Raw genomic sequence first — 14,537 nt, 5'->3', positions numbered from 1 at the left:
CTCCCTGCATGACCATTCACCCCTGGACCCCCTGCAGCAGTGCCCCCACCACTACTGAACGCCTTCGTAACCCTCTTTCAATTACTCTCTTGAATGGTTCCTGGTAGATAACAAAACGTTTTTTTCTCCAATGGGAAAACAGAACACAGGGAGCCACTCAGTTTGCTCCCAACACCCCTCTCCAGCCACTCACGGGAGCTACCTTGGCAAGTACTCTAGGAGTGTAGGAAAATGAAAACAACAAACTCACCCACCTTTTTAACATACACAACCAGTGTCTACTCAGCCAAGGCACATTCTTATGTGGAACTTCAACCTATATCTGCCTCCCCACCAACTGGACAGGCACCTGCACCTTAGTCTTCCTAAGTCCCAACACTAACATTGCCCCGGGAAATCAGACCCTATCAGTACCCCTCAAAAAGCTCAAGTCTGTCAGCACAGGGCCATACAACTAATACCCCTACTTATAGGGCTAGGAATGGCCACTGCTACAGGAACCAGTATAGCCAGTTTAACGACTTCATTATCCTACTACCACACACTCTGAAAGGATTCCTCAGGCAGTTTGCAAGAAATAAATCTATCCTTACTCTACAATCCCAAATACACTCTTTAGCAGCAGTGACTCTCCAAAACCGCTGAGGCCTAGACCTCCTCACTGCTGAGAAAGTAGGACTTTGCACCTTCTTAGGGGAAGAGTGTTGTTTTCACACTAACCAGTCCGGGATAGTACAAGACACCCCCTGGCATTTACAGGAAAAGGCTTCTGAAATCAGACAAGGCCTTTCAAACTCTTATACCAACCTCTGGAGTTGGGTGACATGGCTTCTCCCCTTTCTAGGTCCCCTGACAGCCATCTTGCTATTACTCGCCTTCAGTCCCTATATTTTTAACCTCCTTGTCAAATTTGTTTCTTCCAGGATCGAGGCCATCAAGCTACAGATGGTCTTACAAACGGAATCCCAAATGACCTCAACTCACAACTTCTACCAAGGACCCTGGACTGACTCACTGGCCCTTTGACTGGCCTAGAGAGTTCCCCTCTGCAGGACACTACAACTGCAGGGCCCCTTCTTTGCCCCTAGCCAGCAGGAAGTAGCTACAGCAGTCATCACCCAGTTCCCAATAGCAGGTGGCATGTCCTATAAGGAGGGGGAATTGAGAGGTGAGACCAGCTGGACTTCCTTGGTCGAGTGGGGACTTGGGGAAATTTCCTGTCTTACAAGAGGATTATAAAATGCACCAATCAGCGCTCTGTAAAATGCACCAATCAGTGCTCTGTAAAACGCACCAATCAGCAGGATTCTAAAAGTAGCTCATCACAGGGAGGATTGAAAAAAGGGCACTCTGATAGGACACAAATGGAACATGGGAGGGGAGAATAAGGGAATAAAAGCTGGCCACCCTAGCCAGTAGCGGCAGCCTGCTCAGGTCCCCTTCCATGCTGTGGAAGCTTTGTCCTTTCCCTCTTCACAATAAACCTTGCTACCACTCACTCTTTGGATCCATGCCATCTTTAAAAGCTGTAACACTCACCACAAAGGTCCATGGCTCCATTCCTGAAGTCAGCAAGACCACGAACCCACCGGTAAGAACCAACTCTGGACACAACTACAGCCTCGAACTCCTGGGCTCAAGCAATCCTCCTGCCTTATCCTCCCAAGTAGCTGGGGCTACATGCATGCACTAATATCTAGTTAATTTTATTTTTATTTTTGGAAACACATGGTCTTGCTATTTTGCCCAGGCTGGTCTTGAACTCTCAGCCTCAAGTGATCCTCCTGCCTTAGCCTCCCAAAGCACAGAGATTACAGGCCTTTCCCTCAAGCTACTTGCCATCTCATCTTCCTTACTATATTAAAAGCAAAGGCTCCAGACATGGACTGCTGAGGTTGGATTTCTGGCTCTGCTCTTTAACAGCTATGCGATCTGGAAAGCTGGTTTCTTTCTGTGCCTCAGTTTCCTCATATGTAAAAGGAGAATATGAACAATGGCTTCCATGCCTGATCTTCTTTTTTCACTTTATAAATAAGTGTACATCTTTCTGAATGTAGGAATAATACATTGTTAATTTAAAAGTTGGAAACTACAAAAAAAAAAGAGAGAGAGAAAGAAAATCATTACATTATTCCTCATCCCATTTAATGTACTTTGGCCTATTCTTCCACGCATTTTTCTGCATGTACCTTTTTTCCATAGTTGAAACCATATTGTATAAACAGCTTCAGATTCTGGTGGGCTGTTTTTTTCATGTAGTAGAACAGGTATTTTCCCAAGTCCCTGAACTCTCACTCTGCTCACCCCATCTACCATTTCCCAGTGATGTGGCTTTAGGCGGTTGCTGCAGTTTGCTATTACACAACAAGTAAACCTGCAACCGACGTCTGGGCAGAGAACTTTCTTCTTTCCTGAATCTCAGCGCGCATGTTTAAGCGCCACACCATTAGACAGGACGCAGCAGCAGTAGAAAGCTCCGTAAGTAACTCCTCTCCCTTTTGGAAAAGTTCACAGAAAGCAATTTTGGAGTCCTTAGCAAGGTTTAATTATGAACGTTTAGAAAGACAACGGATCGCCTCATCCGCACTGGGACTTCAGGGACAGGTCTTCAGTTTCATGATTCGCATGAATCGCAGGGCTCCGGCACAGCAGCCATTTGAAAGCAGGGCTGCAAGCCCGGCCTGCCTCCTGAGGCCCCGAACCACTGCGGCGGTGGCGCTGGGCCCCCTTACCTGGGCAGCGCCAGTGCCTCCTCCGTGCGGCCGAGGACGCCGAAGACCGCTGGCAACGCCAGCACCCCGTCAAGGTCGAACACCGCCGCGCGCAGCGCCATGGCGGCGGCTCTGCAGCCTCGCACCGGGACACGCAGCTAACCCGGGTCCGGAGCGCAGGACCCGCCCAACTTGGCCGGGCTCTGCCCCGCCCCTGCCCTGGCCCCTCCCCCTCCCCCTCCCCCTCCCCCTCCCCACGCCGCCTTAACCTGGCTCCGCCCCCTGCCCGGGTTAAGGCTGGACTCTGTCTGGCCGAGAAAGAGGCAAAGGAGGGGCAAAGGAAAGGGAGTCAGAGGGAGAGGTAGAAGGGGACCGGGAGGGCGGGGACCCCAGGCTAGAATCTCGCCTCCGGATGTAATGCCTTCTACTGTCTCAAAAGAAAGTCCAAAGTCTCATATGCCCCCTCCCCACGCCCCTGCAGTAACTGCTTGAAGAGGCAAACCCAGGCCCGGGCCTTCCCGGACGGGCTGACATCTCCCTGCGAAGTTGCCGGACTTGGAATGCCTGGAAAAGAGGCCACAGACCGCGTGTGTGTGTGTGTGTGTGTGTCTATGTGTCAGCACATCCAGTGGCTTTTCTAGACTCAGAACATAAGACCGTGTGTGTGTATGTGTGTGTGTGTATGTGTGTGTGTGTCGGCATATCCAGTGACTTCTAGATTCAGAACATAAGACCGTGTTGGGGCGGCAGGCAGGGGGCATATCCAGTGACTTTCCTAGCACGCTCTTCTTTGCCAAGGCAAATGTGTTTCTGGAATAAAATATGATGTTCCAGCTATGGTGTGCCAGGCCAGAATACTTCGATTTCAACCTCTTGTGGAATGAGGCTTAGGACTAACTGTATGCTATTATTTTCCTTTTGTACGTGCTACTTGTAATAATTCTGTCTAATAATGTGCGAGGTTTGTTTTTAATCACCGATTTCCACACTATTGGTCATTTATGTTCCTAGAAAAACTAGAACTTTGGCTGGGAGTCCTCGAGCTGTTGCAGTGCGGCTCCATGAATTAAAAACCATGTCTTTGGTGAAGACCAAACAGAGTGAGTGAGGTCTCCAACGTTGGAGAATTTACTCTTGAATGTGTCTCTGTGGATTTATCCAAGATACCCTCCACCACGGAGCTTCAGGAACCTTGTGAGAGGTTGTCAGATACCTCACTGTAACTGGAAGGTCTACAACAGTCTCTAGATCTAGCAATCAACAACAGGATTGACCAGAGCTGTGGGTTTCCTCTGGGCTGTTTGCTCTTGGCAAGCTATGCTGTTGCTTCCTTCTCTAGTTTGGTAACCTCTTCTAGGCTCCTGCCTGGAGCAGTTATTAGTGTGTTCTGAGATTCTTGTCAAAGAAGCAGAGTGTCCAACACTGCCAAATGTTACAGGAAGAACTGAAAAAAAAAAACTGTCCAATTTTGAATTTGGATGACACTGGATGTTTCAGAACACTTTTTGTGGGCCCTTTGTGGTAGGTGCTAGATTACTTTGGATTTGAAGACTTAAAGATTGGCAGAGAACGGAATACAGTAAGCTAGTTCTCATGAAGTTAGTTGATCTCAAAGGTATAATTGAATTTAAAAAATAGAAAGCAAATTGCAGCCTGACCTATATTGTATGAAACCTCTTAAATCTCCGGATTGGGCATGGTGGCACACACCTGTAATCCCAGCACTTTGGGAGGCTGAGGTGGGAGAATTGCTTGAGGCAGGAGTTAGAGACAAGCCTGGGCAACAAGGCAAGACCTCCTTTCTATAAAACATAAAAATAAAATATTAGCTACGCATGGTGATGAATGCCAGTAGTCTCTGCTATTCAGGAGGCTGAGGTGGGAAGATCAGTTTAGCCCAGGAAGTGAAGGCTGCAGAGAGCCATGATTGTGCCACTGCACTCCAGCCTGGGTGACAGAGCGAGACTCTACCTCTAAAAAAAAGAAAAAAATATCAAATCTCCAGCTTAGAGTTTCCTTTGGGCTCCAGACTTGCCAATTTCTTACTCAACATCTTACTCAATGTCAATCCAACTTCTTACTCAGTATCTTCTCTTGAGCGTCTAACAGGCATCTCAAATTTATCATGCCTAAAACAGAACTCTTGCTCCATTTCTACCTCCCACGCCTGTTCCTCCTAGTGTGTTCCCTATCTTACAAACTGGCATCCCCATTGACTCAGTGGCTCAGTCCCGAGACCACGGAGTTGCTTCCAGATCCCTGGCTCCCAGCCAAACCATATGTTCGTGTTTCTGATTGAGGCAGAGATAGTGGCTTCTAGTTCTATGGTGGTGTTTTCTGCGAGTCCTTCCTAAAGGCGCAGTCTGGAGCTCACTCCTCCATTCTGTTCAAAGATTTTGTAGGCTTGTAGTCTCTCATCTTAAATCCCTTTCTTCTCTTTCTATTTAAAATAGCTACAGTGATTTCTGTAGCCTGCATCTGAATTCTGCATCTAGCACAGTATTGCTTATGAATACATAAGTATATTCATACAAGCAGTAAAGTGTAGAGGAACAACATACTTACGGAACTAGATTTCATAAAGCCCCCTTTTGAGACGAAAAATTTAAAAACATAGAAATATGAGTTTTACTTTCCTCTTTGGTTAAGAGAAAGCCATGAAGCTATCACATGAACTTTTATTTATTCAGGAGCGGTTAACCTGTAAATAGTTCTGGTGTGGAATGTTTTATAATGCCTTGTGAGTTACAGAACTTTCTGGATGAATTGCTTACGCAAAGATTAAAGATCTTGATTGCATTTCACTGCACTTTGCCCTTTTTCATGGGTCATGCTTCTCCTGTGTTTTCTGCTACTAAGGTAGAGAGATAAGCGCTTACTGGGTGGCTTTTTGAAATGTAAATCCTAACCCCTGTGTCTTCTAATTTTAATATTTATGAAATATGTTTTGGGTGATAGCATGAATCATAAAAGATGGCTAATGTAGTAGTGAAAATTTATAAATTACACCTGATTTCAATCACTAAATTCATAATGAACGTACAGTGACCTCATTAAGGTTTATTTTGGGTTTCCTGCCATTCCTATGCCTTCTCTCACTTCCTGCTAGTCCTTGATTGTCCACCCTATTTTATAAAATCTGTTTAACCACTAGGATTTGAGAGGGAAGAATTTACACTGCTGCTTCTCTCTACTGTAGATACTTTAATCGAATTCAAAGTAAAGCTACCTCTGGCAGTTTTCTAAAACTACAAACCACTTGAAGTTTTGTCCTTTTTTCAATGCAGTAAATGAACGAGTGTCTTTAATTCCATCAACAAATATGTATCAATCATCTTCTATGTGCCAGGCACTGTTCTAGGCACTTGGAATCAATTGTTAAATAGATCAGACAAATATAGGGGCCGTCAAGAATCTTCCATTTTAGTGGAATAATGAATTCAAATAGTAGTGGCTCGTGGCTTCTGGGGCAGTGAAAAGAATGAGATTGGGAATAGTGGTGGTGGCTACTTGCCATTTTTCTTATTTGTCATTTTCTGGCTTCCCAACATCTAACATTTTCTTACATACGGAAAATTCCAGCTGGGCATGGTGGCTCACGCCTGTAATCCCAGCACTTTGGGAGACTGAGGCAGATGGGTCACCCAAGGTCAAGAGTTGGAGACCAGCCTGGCCAACATGGGGAAACCGCATCTCTACTAAAAACACAAAAATTATCTGGGCGTGGTGGCACACACCTGTAATCCCAGCTACTTGGGAGGCTGAGGCAGGAGAATTGCTTGAACCCAGGAGGCGGAAGTTGCAGTAAGCCAAGATCATGCCACTACACTCCAACCTGGGAAACAGAGCAAAATTCTGTCTCAGAAAAGAAAGCAAAAGAAAAGAAGAGAAGAGAAAGAGAGAAAGAAAGAGAGAGATAAAGAGAGAGAGGAAGGAAGGAAGAAAGGAAGGAAGGAAGGAAGGAAGGAAGGAAGGAAGGAAGGAAGGAAGGAAGGAAGGAAAGAAAGAAAGAAAGGTAAGGTAGAGAAAAGAGAAAATTCCACCTGGCAGTAATGAAGTTCTGCTTCAGAGATACACAACATCCTTTGAACATCTTCTATTTTGATAGTTCTCACTGTTTGAGAGCTACTACTGTTTTGAGTTCTACCCTCTCACAGTAGAATCCACCAACAACATGTTGTCCAGGCGCCCTTAATGCTGGCCAGGTGCACGGGCTCTGCCAATTGGGGCGCACACTCGTCAGGGATTTGGAGATGGAGATGGGCAGCCCAAAGCCGCAGCTGTGTGCGCAGGAACTTTCTTTCAGCAAAGGCAGAAGCAGCAGCCTCTAGTTTTTCTGGGAAGGCTGTGATGGAGCTTCTCAACTCTGGTCCTGAGTGTACTTGGTGCCCACGCTGGGGCACAGTGGTAGCTTTGTTAAAATTGCACCCAGGGTGGCCTGCGGTCACTGTGCTGTTCTTGGCTATATAGTTTCCAAAACTGCATTTCTTGTCCTCCCTGAGATTCTGTGAGCTGTTAATGTCCTATAATAAGCCCCTTTCTGCTTATATGACCGAGAGGAAGCTCTGTGGTTGTAATAAAAACCCCATAACGCATGCCCGCCGCCTTATGAATGTTGGTAGAAGGAAGAACCGCATCGACTGTAGAATTTGGAAATGCCATGTGCCCACTCCCCAGCCTGCCTGGAAGTGAGGACGAAGGCCTGTGAGTTCGACTCAGCAACTCAGGCGCGCCACCCAGCTACAGCAGTGGTGTCTTCACAAGTCCATTTCTGTGCTATGAACTTGGCAATGGCCTTGCTTTTGTTTTCCAGGCTTAGTTCTCCAAGCTCCCAAGGGCCCTCATCGATATCCTGCCCTCAAATTCTGTGCTTACGTCAGTCAGAGTAGACACTTCTCACTCTTCTCCAACTCCAAAAACTCTTCTACTGTGCCATCTGGAGCTTTCTGGAACTTGGGAATATCATCAGCAAAATTCACCATTTCCTCAACCTCTTTTCCATTCTCCTCCCCTTCTGCTGTACCTCAAACCTAGCTCTGCCCTGAGGAACCTGCTTCCACTTCAGTTTTTTTTTTTTTTTTTGAGATGGAGTATCAGTGTGTTACCCAGGCTGGAGTGTGCTGGCATGATCCTAGCTCACTGTTGAGAGCAGCAGAAGGCAACCAAACGCCCGGGCAGATAGGGGCGGGTCCCTGGTGAAGCCCCACTTCCAAGCCAAAGACAGTTTAAAGCCTCAACACCAAACTACAAGTTAAATCCCCAGACCAGATTTGTCTTCCTGTTAGGCACACTTTCCTCTGACTGTTCCCACCCTGCACCTATTAGACATATACCTACCCTTTCCTAATTTGTTTTCTACACTGTCATGCCCACCTTTGAGTGGTGTCTTCACTTTAACCTTTTTTGTATACTCACAAACCAATCAGCATGCGCTCCCCATTTTGAGTCCATAAAAGGCCCCAGACCCAGCCACACGAGGAACTTTCTCACCTTTGGGTAGGGGGACCACCCCCATGTCCCCTCTCTGCTGAAAGCTGTTTCATCACTAAATAAGATTCTTCTCCACCCTTCTCACCCCTCAATGTCCAGCATATCCTCATTCTTTTTGGGTGCAGTACAGGAGCTTGGGAACCACCAAACATGGGTACAAGCTATAACACAGGCAAGCTGGGGCACGCCAGCTTAACCAAGCGGGGCCTGGGTCAGATGTCGCTGGCCAGAAGTCCCCAGCTTGCAAAGTGATTGAGAAGAAAAATCCTACATCACTGTAACCTCAAACTCCTGAACTTAAGCGATCCTCCCACCGTAGCCTCCTGAATAGCTCAGACTACAAGCATATGTCATTGTGCTTGGTTAATTTTTAAATTTTTTGTAGAGATGGGGTCTTGCTGTGTTGCTCAGGCTGGTTTCAAACTCCTGGCTTCAAGCTCCTGCCTCAGCTTCCTAAAGTGTTGGGATGACAAGTGTGAACCACCATGCCTGACCCCCATGGCACGCCTGGCCCCCACTGCAGTCTTTGCAAATGCTCAGTGTTCTCTCCCCTCCTCCCCTGTGCCACTGGGCAAGGACAGGCAGCTATGCTTCTTGGTCCTCATCACAGCTCTTGAATTGTCCCTGAAGACCCACTAATTCTACTATTCTTCTCTAATCTGTTTTCTCTCCTAATCTCCTAGAAGACTATGTAAGCTTCCTTCTCTGCTTGCATCTCCAATACTCTCTCCCTTATCCTTACTCTCGGCCAATACTTTTCTTCCTATTTCTTTGAGAAAATTGGAACAATCAGAAAACCGACTGGATCGCAGCCCCCTGTCAACCCACCTACCTGCATCCAGGCAGATTCTCTGCTGCCACAATGTCCAGGCCCTACCACTCTTAGCCAAGGCCAGCTTTCTACTGAGGCATTAGATTTGGTGCGCCTGTAGGCAAGAGGACAATCCCCCATCTCCCACATTGTTGGTTATCTCCTCTACGAGATCATCTCATTCTCATACCAACAAAAATAACATATTGAGCCCACATTTCCCTCCAGTTACCATCGTATTTCTCTCTTTTAAAGGGAAAGTCTGTGAGAGAATTGTTTCTGCTTTTTATCACTTAGCCTTCTTGGCCCATTCGCCCCTGAACTCATTGAAATCATGCTTTTGTCTTTACTCCTTGCTGAAAGTCGTCTTGCCAACGTCCCAGAAAAACCTCTACATGGCTAAATCCACAGGACAATGGAAGTCCTCATGACACCTGGCCTATCAGCAGCCTTTGGCCCAGCTGCTCCTCTCTCTTCCTTAGCAGGCTGTCTTTCCTGGCTTCTGAGATCCTTTCCTCCTCTCCCCCGGGCTGCACCTGCCTGATTTCCTTTGCAGGCTCATCATTGTACTGATCTCTAAATAAAAAGTTGGTCCTTGGATCTCTTCTTCTTATCTACAGTCACCCTTTTGGTGATCTTGGCCAGTCTCTTCTTCCTAAATGAGTTCTTTTGTAGTCTTCCTCATGCGTGTCCTCTGGCCACAGTCAACTGCAGGCAGATCACGTGGGTCTCTGGTTTCCATGTCAAGAGGGCCTCAGAAAGCAGACAGCCTGACCAACATGGAGAAATCCCGTCTCTACTAAAAATACAAAATTAGCCGGACATTGTGGCACATGCCTGTAATCCCAGCGACTCGGGAGGCTGAGGCAGGAGAATCACTTGAACTCGGGAGGTGGAGGTTGTGCTGAGCCAAGATTGCACCATGGCACTCCAGCCTGGGCAATAAGAGCGAAACTCCGTCTCAACAGCAGCAGCAACAACAACAACAAAAGAATTGGGAAGGTTTCCATGATAAATGCCATGGAGCCTTCCTTATCAACGAAAAATGTTTCTCTTTCTCTGCCTCATAAGCCCGTTCCTGCCTAAGCTGAAAATCCTGTCACATCCTTGCCTGAAGGATACACCACACACCCCAGGTAAACCCATTTTCTTCACGGTCCACCCCTCCCTGCCTCCGGACTTGAACTAGAGTCAGATCCCCACATGTCCTGGCAGGTGGGGCATGGGAAAACCTGAGAAGAAACATAAAACACACCCCAAGTCTGAAAGATGCTGCTTGTTTGTGGTCACAATCTGGTGAACATACACAGGACTGGACTCTTGAGGTCCTAGATCAAGGACAGAAAGCTGAAGTAGAGTTTGGCTAACAGGGCTGTGCTTTCTTAAGATTTGGGTTCAGTCTACAAAGTCGAACAGCTGAAGAAAGTATTCACAGTTTGCTCAACTGGTAGTCCATGCAAAGTGAAGATGAGATACCAGAAATTAGTTCAATGTAATGGAAGACTTGGAGGAACAGGAATATTGGAATGGATTGGTTAATATATGATCTGCTCGCCTTCCTCCTGATATGGAAGGACTCATCAGAGACTTCTTTTTCCAAGACGTTGAGAGGTACATTGGTGAGGAATAACCATCGTCTCAATTACTGGAAAGTGCAGGAAGTGGTTTGGACCTTAGGTCCCAAGGTTAGAGTTAGGGAAACTTCTCAGTACATGGCTGTATTAGTCCATCCTCACACTGCTGTAAATACCTGAGACTGGGTAATTTATATAGAAAAGAGGCTTAATTGGCTCACAGTTTGCAGGCTGTACAGGAAGCGTGACTGGGGAGGCCTCAGGAAACTTACAGTTATGGCAGAAAGCAAAGGGAAAGCAGGCACGTCTTCACATTGCTAGAGCAGAAGGAAGAAGAGAGAAGCGGGAGATTAAACACTCTTTTAAACACCAGATCTTGTGAGAACTCATTCATACCATGAGAACAGCAAGGGAGAAATCCACCCTCATGATCCAATCACCTCCCACCACACCCCACCTCCAACATTGGGGATTACAATTTGACATGACATTTGGGCGACAACGCAAATCCAAACCTATCAATGGCACACGTCTTTCATCCATCTGCTGAAGGAGGAAGCAAGAGGAAGCTGTGTAGTGCCCCCTACCTGACAAAACCATAAATGCAATTCATACAATGTCTCCAGAGGATTCCCAAGAATTAGGGCCACCAGCAAACACTGTAAGGATGCAGAAGTGGTAATTTTGATGATCACCAAATGCTACCTTAGGTAGATGGGTCTCAGACTGTCAGTGGTTCATTGTAAACTTAAGTGATTCCGATTACAGAAGTTGTTCCCAATGCAGCCCGAATGCTCATTTTCCCAGCAGCAGTGGCAAACCCTGGTTTCTAGATGTCCCAGAGCCCAGAGGTTCAAATTATTCACTTGGTGGCAAGTTGATTGTAGTGAATGCCTTACATACTTGAGAAGGCAGCAATCTGGCTTTTATGGAATACTGTAGATGCTTATTCTGGAGAATGGCTGGAGAGGAAAGCAATACATCCCAACCCTAACCTCATGACGTGTTACTACAATGAGCACTGTACCTGTCTGTATTTTCTTACTGACTTTGCTAGTTTATTTCATTTTCTGCCCACCCCATTACTTTCTATGTGTGTGTTTTGGGTGAACATTATCATTTACTCCATAGAAAACAGAATTTCAAGATGGCTCCAGTGTCAGGACTAGAGCAAGAATAGAATTAGAGCAGGAGGCTGGACTTGGAGCTGGATGGTCACTGGTGAGACTTGGAATTCTATCCCTATGGAATTAGGGTGGGGTTAGGGGGAGCCTTTTTGCTTGTGTGAGGAATGGTTACATTCTGTTAGGTTCTGTATTTGTCTGTTTGGCATCCACTATGTGCAGAGCCAAACTAACAGCCAGCATTGTTTATATCTCCCCTGCAACCAGCTTTTGCAGGTGCACTAAAGTTATAGTACAAGCCCTCTGCCTAATCTTGACTCAGTATCTCCAACAACCCTGTTTGTCTAACTCTCACACACTGAGCCAATATTCCTCCTGCCCCAAATCACCTCAGAGCCAGGTACTGGGCAATCACAGACCACCCCTATAGCCCAGAGCCCACCAAGATTATTCAAACTATCTCATTGCAAGCTGCTTCCTTGCACTGTGCTGGCTTTCACGGGAAACCTCATGAGGGCTCGGGGCCAGGCTTCCCGCTTTGTGCCCTCCACCTCCTGACAGTCCCTGGTGCTGTTCTGTGTGGCCCTGTGGGGATGTGCCACCCCTCCTGTTTCTAGAGATCTGTGAGTATAAACTCCTTCCTTTATGGCAGTCACTTATGTGTCTGCATATCTTACCATACCTGATTAAACATTTTTTTTCAAGGTGTGATGATGGAAATTTGAGTGTGCACTGATATTAGCAACCAAAGAGCTAGATTTCGGGTGTGGGACGGGGGAGGGCTTTCCAGCATTGAAACAACTTTCAAATATTTCAGGAATGTCCCCCCTCTTGAAGTGGGCAGAGCCCACCCTCCATGTAGACGCTCAAAACCCCAGATTCCTGCTTCCTTGGCCTTCCTGGCATCTGGTTTGGGAGCAGATGCATCTGTTTAATCAGATGCATCTGTTTCGACTTTTGTATGCAGAGCTAGTGACACAAAGGAGCAGGGCTGGAGGAGAATTAACTGTGGCAGCAGCGGCAGCAGCAGGGACGGCTGCTTCCAGGGACAGCGGTGACAGCGGCACCCGTGATGGTGCCAGGTTCTCATGCAGCTCTGTAGCAGCAGGATCCACCGCGCTGGCCGGGAGGCAAAGGCTTCCCTCTTCTTCCTGCTCTCCAAGCAGCCCCTCCAGCTTTCTAGGTGCTTCTGTGGACCACCCGTTTTCCCTCAATAAAACCATTCTCCACTTAAAGTAATTGGTAGGTTTTATTGCTTGCAACGAAGAATCCTGGTGGATATGATCTGTGATTTTCTTTTCTTTTCTTCCCTCCCTCCCTCCCTCCCTCCTTCCTTCCTTCCTTCCTTCCCTCCTTCCTTCCTCCAGTCTCCAGATGGAAAATGTATACATCTAACTTTATATATGTAAATATGGTGAAATATTAACATTTATTAATTATGAATAGTGGAAATATGAGTGTTTATGGTTTTTTGGTATTTTGTGTCTTTTAATTCTCTCAAAAGATGATGCTAACAATCACATGCACATGTGTACACACAATGCATGTGTGTGTTTGTGTTTATTTGTGCTAATTGACTCCTCGTAGTAAACCTATGAGGCAGGAGCCATTGTTCACATCTTCTTTTTACATCTGAGGAAACTGAGGCGTAGGAGGCTGAAAAGGCCTGTCCAGGATTATGCAGCTGTTTAAGAGCAGAGCCAGAAATTCAATCTCAGCAGTTTGTGGCCGGGTCAGGTCCAGGGCCTTTGCTTTTAACAAAATAAGGGAGAAGAGCTAGCAAGTAGCTTGAGGGAAAGGCCGAAACCAAATAGCGTTTTTAGGATTGGAGATAGGCTTAGTTAGGCGCTGAAGGGAATGAACAAGTGGGGAGGAGAGGGAGGGTCTGAGAAAACCTGGGCTGTTAATAGATGGGGTGATGTCAAGATCACAGGGGGCCAGGACTCTCCATGCACGGAGGGAGACAGGAGTCCTGATCTGATGCTGGAGGAAAGGAGGCTTCTCCGGAAAATCAAAGGCAAGGTCACCTGCAAGGAGGCTGAGGGGGTGACAGGGAAGCAGCCACACTAGGTGGCCACGCGAGTGACCGGTGGTCCTCTAGGGTGGTGGGGGGAGGGGTCTCACAGGGGAGGAGGACAAGGAGAGAACCGTGGGCTGACTGGCCAGCAGCTCTGTCCTTACTCCAATTTTTCCGATGCTATTTACTGACTTAGAAGGTAAATACTTTCCAAGGTTCTTCAAGTTCTTTACAGCAGGGCTTGTTCCAAGGCTGGAATTTGTGAAGTGGATTCCTCATTTCAAAACTCTACTGCTATATTGACAGACAGACCCAGGACCCAGGACCCGGAACCTGTCTTTGCATTCAGGGGCCCCAGGCAGTGATCCTGACTCAATAACATATTGAGCCCACATTTCCCTCCAGTTACCTTCATATTTCTCTCTTTTAAAGGGAAAGCCTGTGAGAGAATTGTTTCTACTTTTTATCACTTAGCCTTCTTGGCCCATTCGCTCCTGAACTCATTGAAATCATATTTTTGTCTTTACTCCTTGCTGAAAGTCATCTTGCCAACATCCCCCAAAAAACTCTACATGGCTAAATCCACAGGACAATGGAAGTCCTCGTGGCGCCTGATCTATCAGCAGTCTTTGGCCCAGCTGCTCCTCTCTCTTCCTTAGCAGGCTGTCTCCAGGGGTCCGGAGAGCAGGGAAGGGAGCATCGTGGTGACTGGACAGAGGGAGGGCAGAGCTGCCACTGTCCCCACCGGACACAGGCTGGAGAGTCACAGGCTCCTCCTTCTTCCCCTCCAGAGAGGCTGTGTGTGTGTGT

General features: G+C 46.9%; 1 protein-coding gene across 2 annotated transcripts in view; it reads right to left on the bottom strand.

The window, feature by feature from the left end:
• EPHX2 (epoxide hydrolase 2) overlaps positions 1 to 2,949 on the bottom strand; it is a 57,372-nt gene extending 54,423 nt beyond the window's left edge. The window contains exon 1 of one of the 2 annotated variants that reach the window (XM_023216789.2): positions 2,733 to 2,949. In XM_023216789.2, coding sequence (XP_023072557.1) covers positions 2,733 to 2,833 — 101 coding nt within the window. In that variant the 5' untranslated portion in view covers positions 2,834 to 2,949. The remainder of the gene's footprint in view (positions 1 to 2,732) is intronic. The other variant, XM_023216790.2, reaches the window with a different exon arrangement.
• Between the last annotated feature and the right edge of the window lie 11,588 nt (positions 2,950 to 14,537).

Source organism: Piliocolobus tephrosceles, chromosome 7 (assembly GCF_002776525.5).
Source record: "Piliocolobus tephrosceles isolate RC106 chromosome 7, ASM277652v3, whole genome shotgun sequence".
In the NCBI taxonomy this organism is placed as follows: Eukaryota; Metazoa; Chordata; class Mammalia; order Primates; family Cercopithecidae; genus Piliocolobus; species Piliocolobus tephrosceles.
The sequence above is the reverse complement of the archived record's forward strand: the minus strand, read 5'-3'. Positions and strand labels throughout refer to the sequence as shown.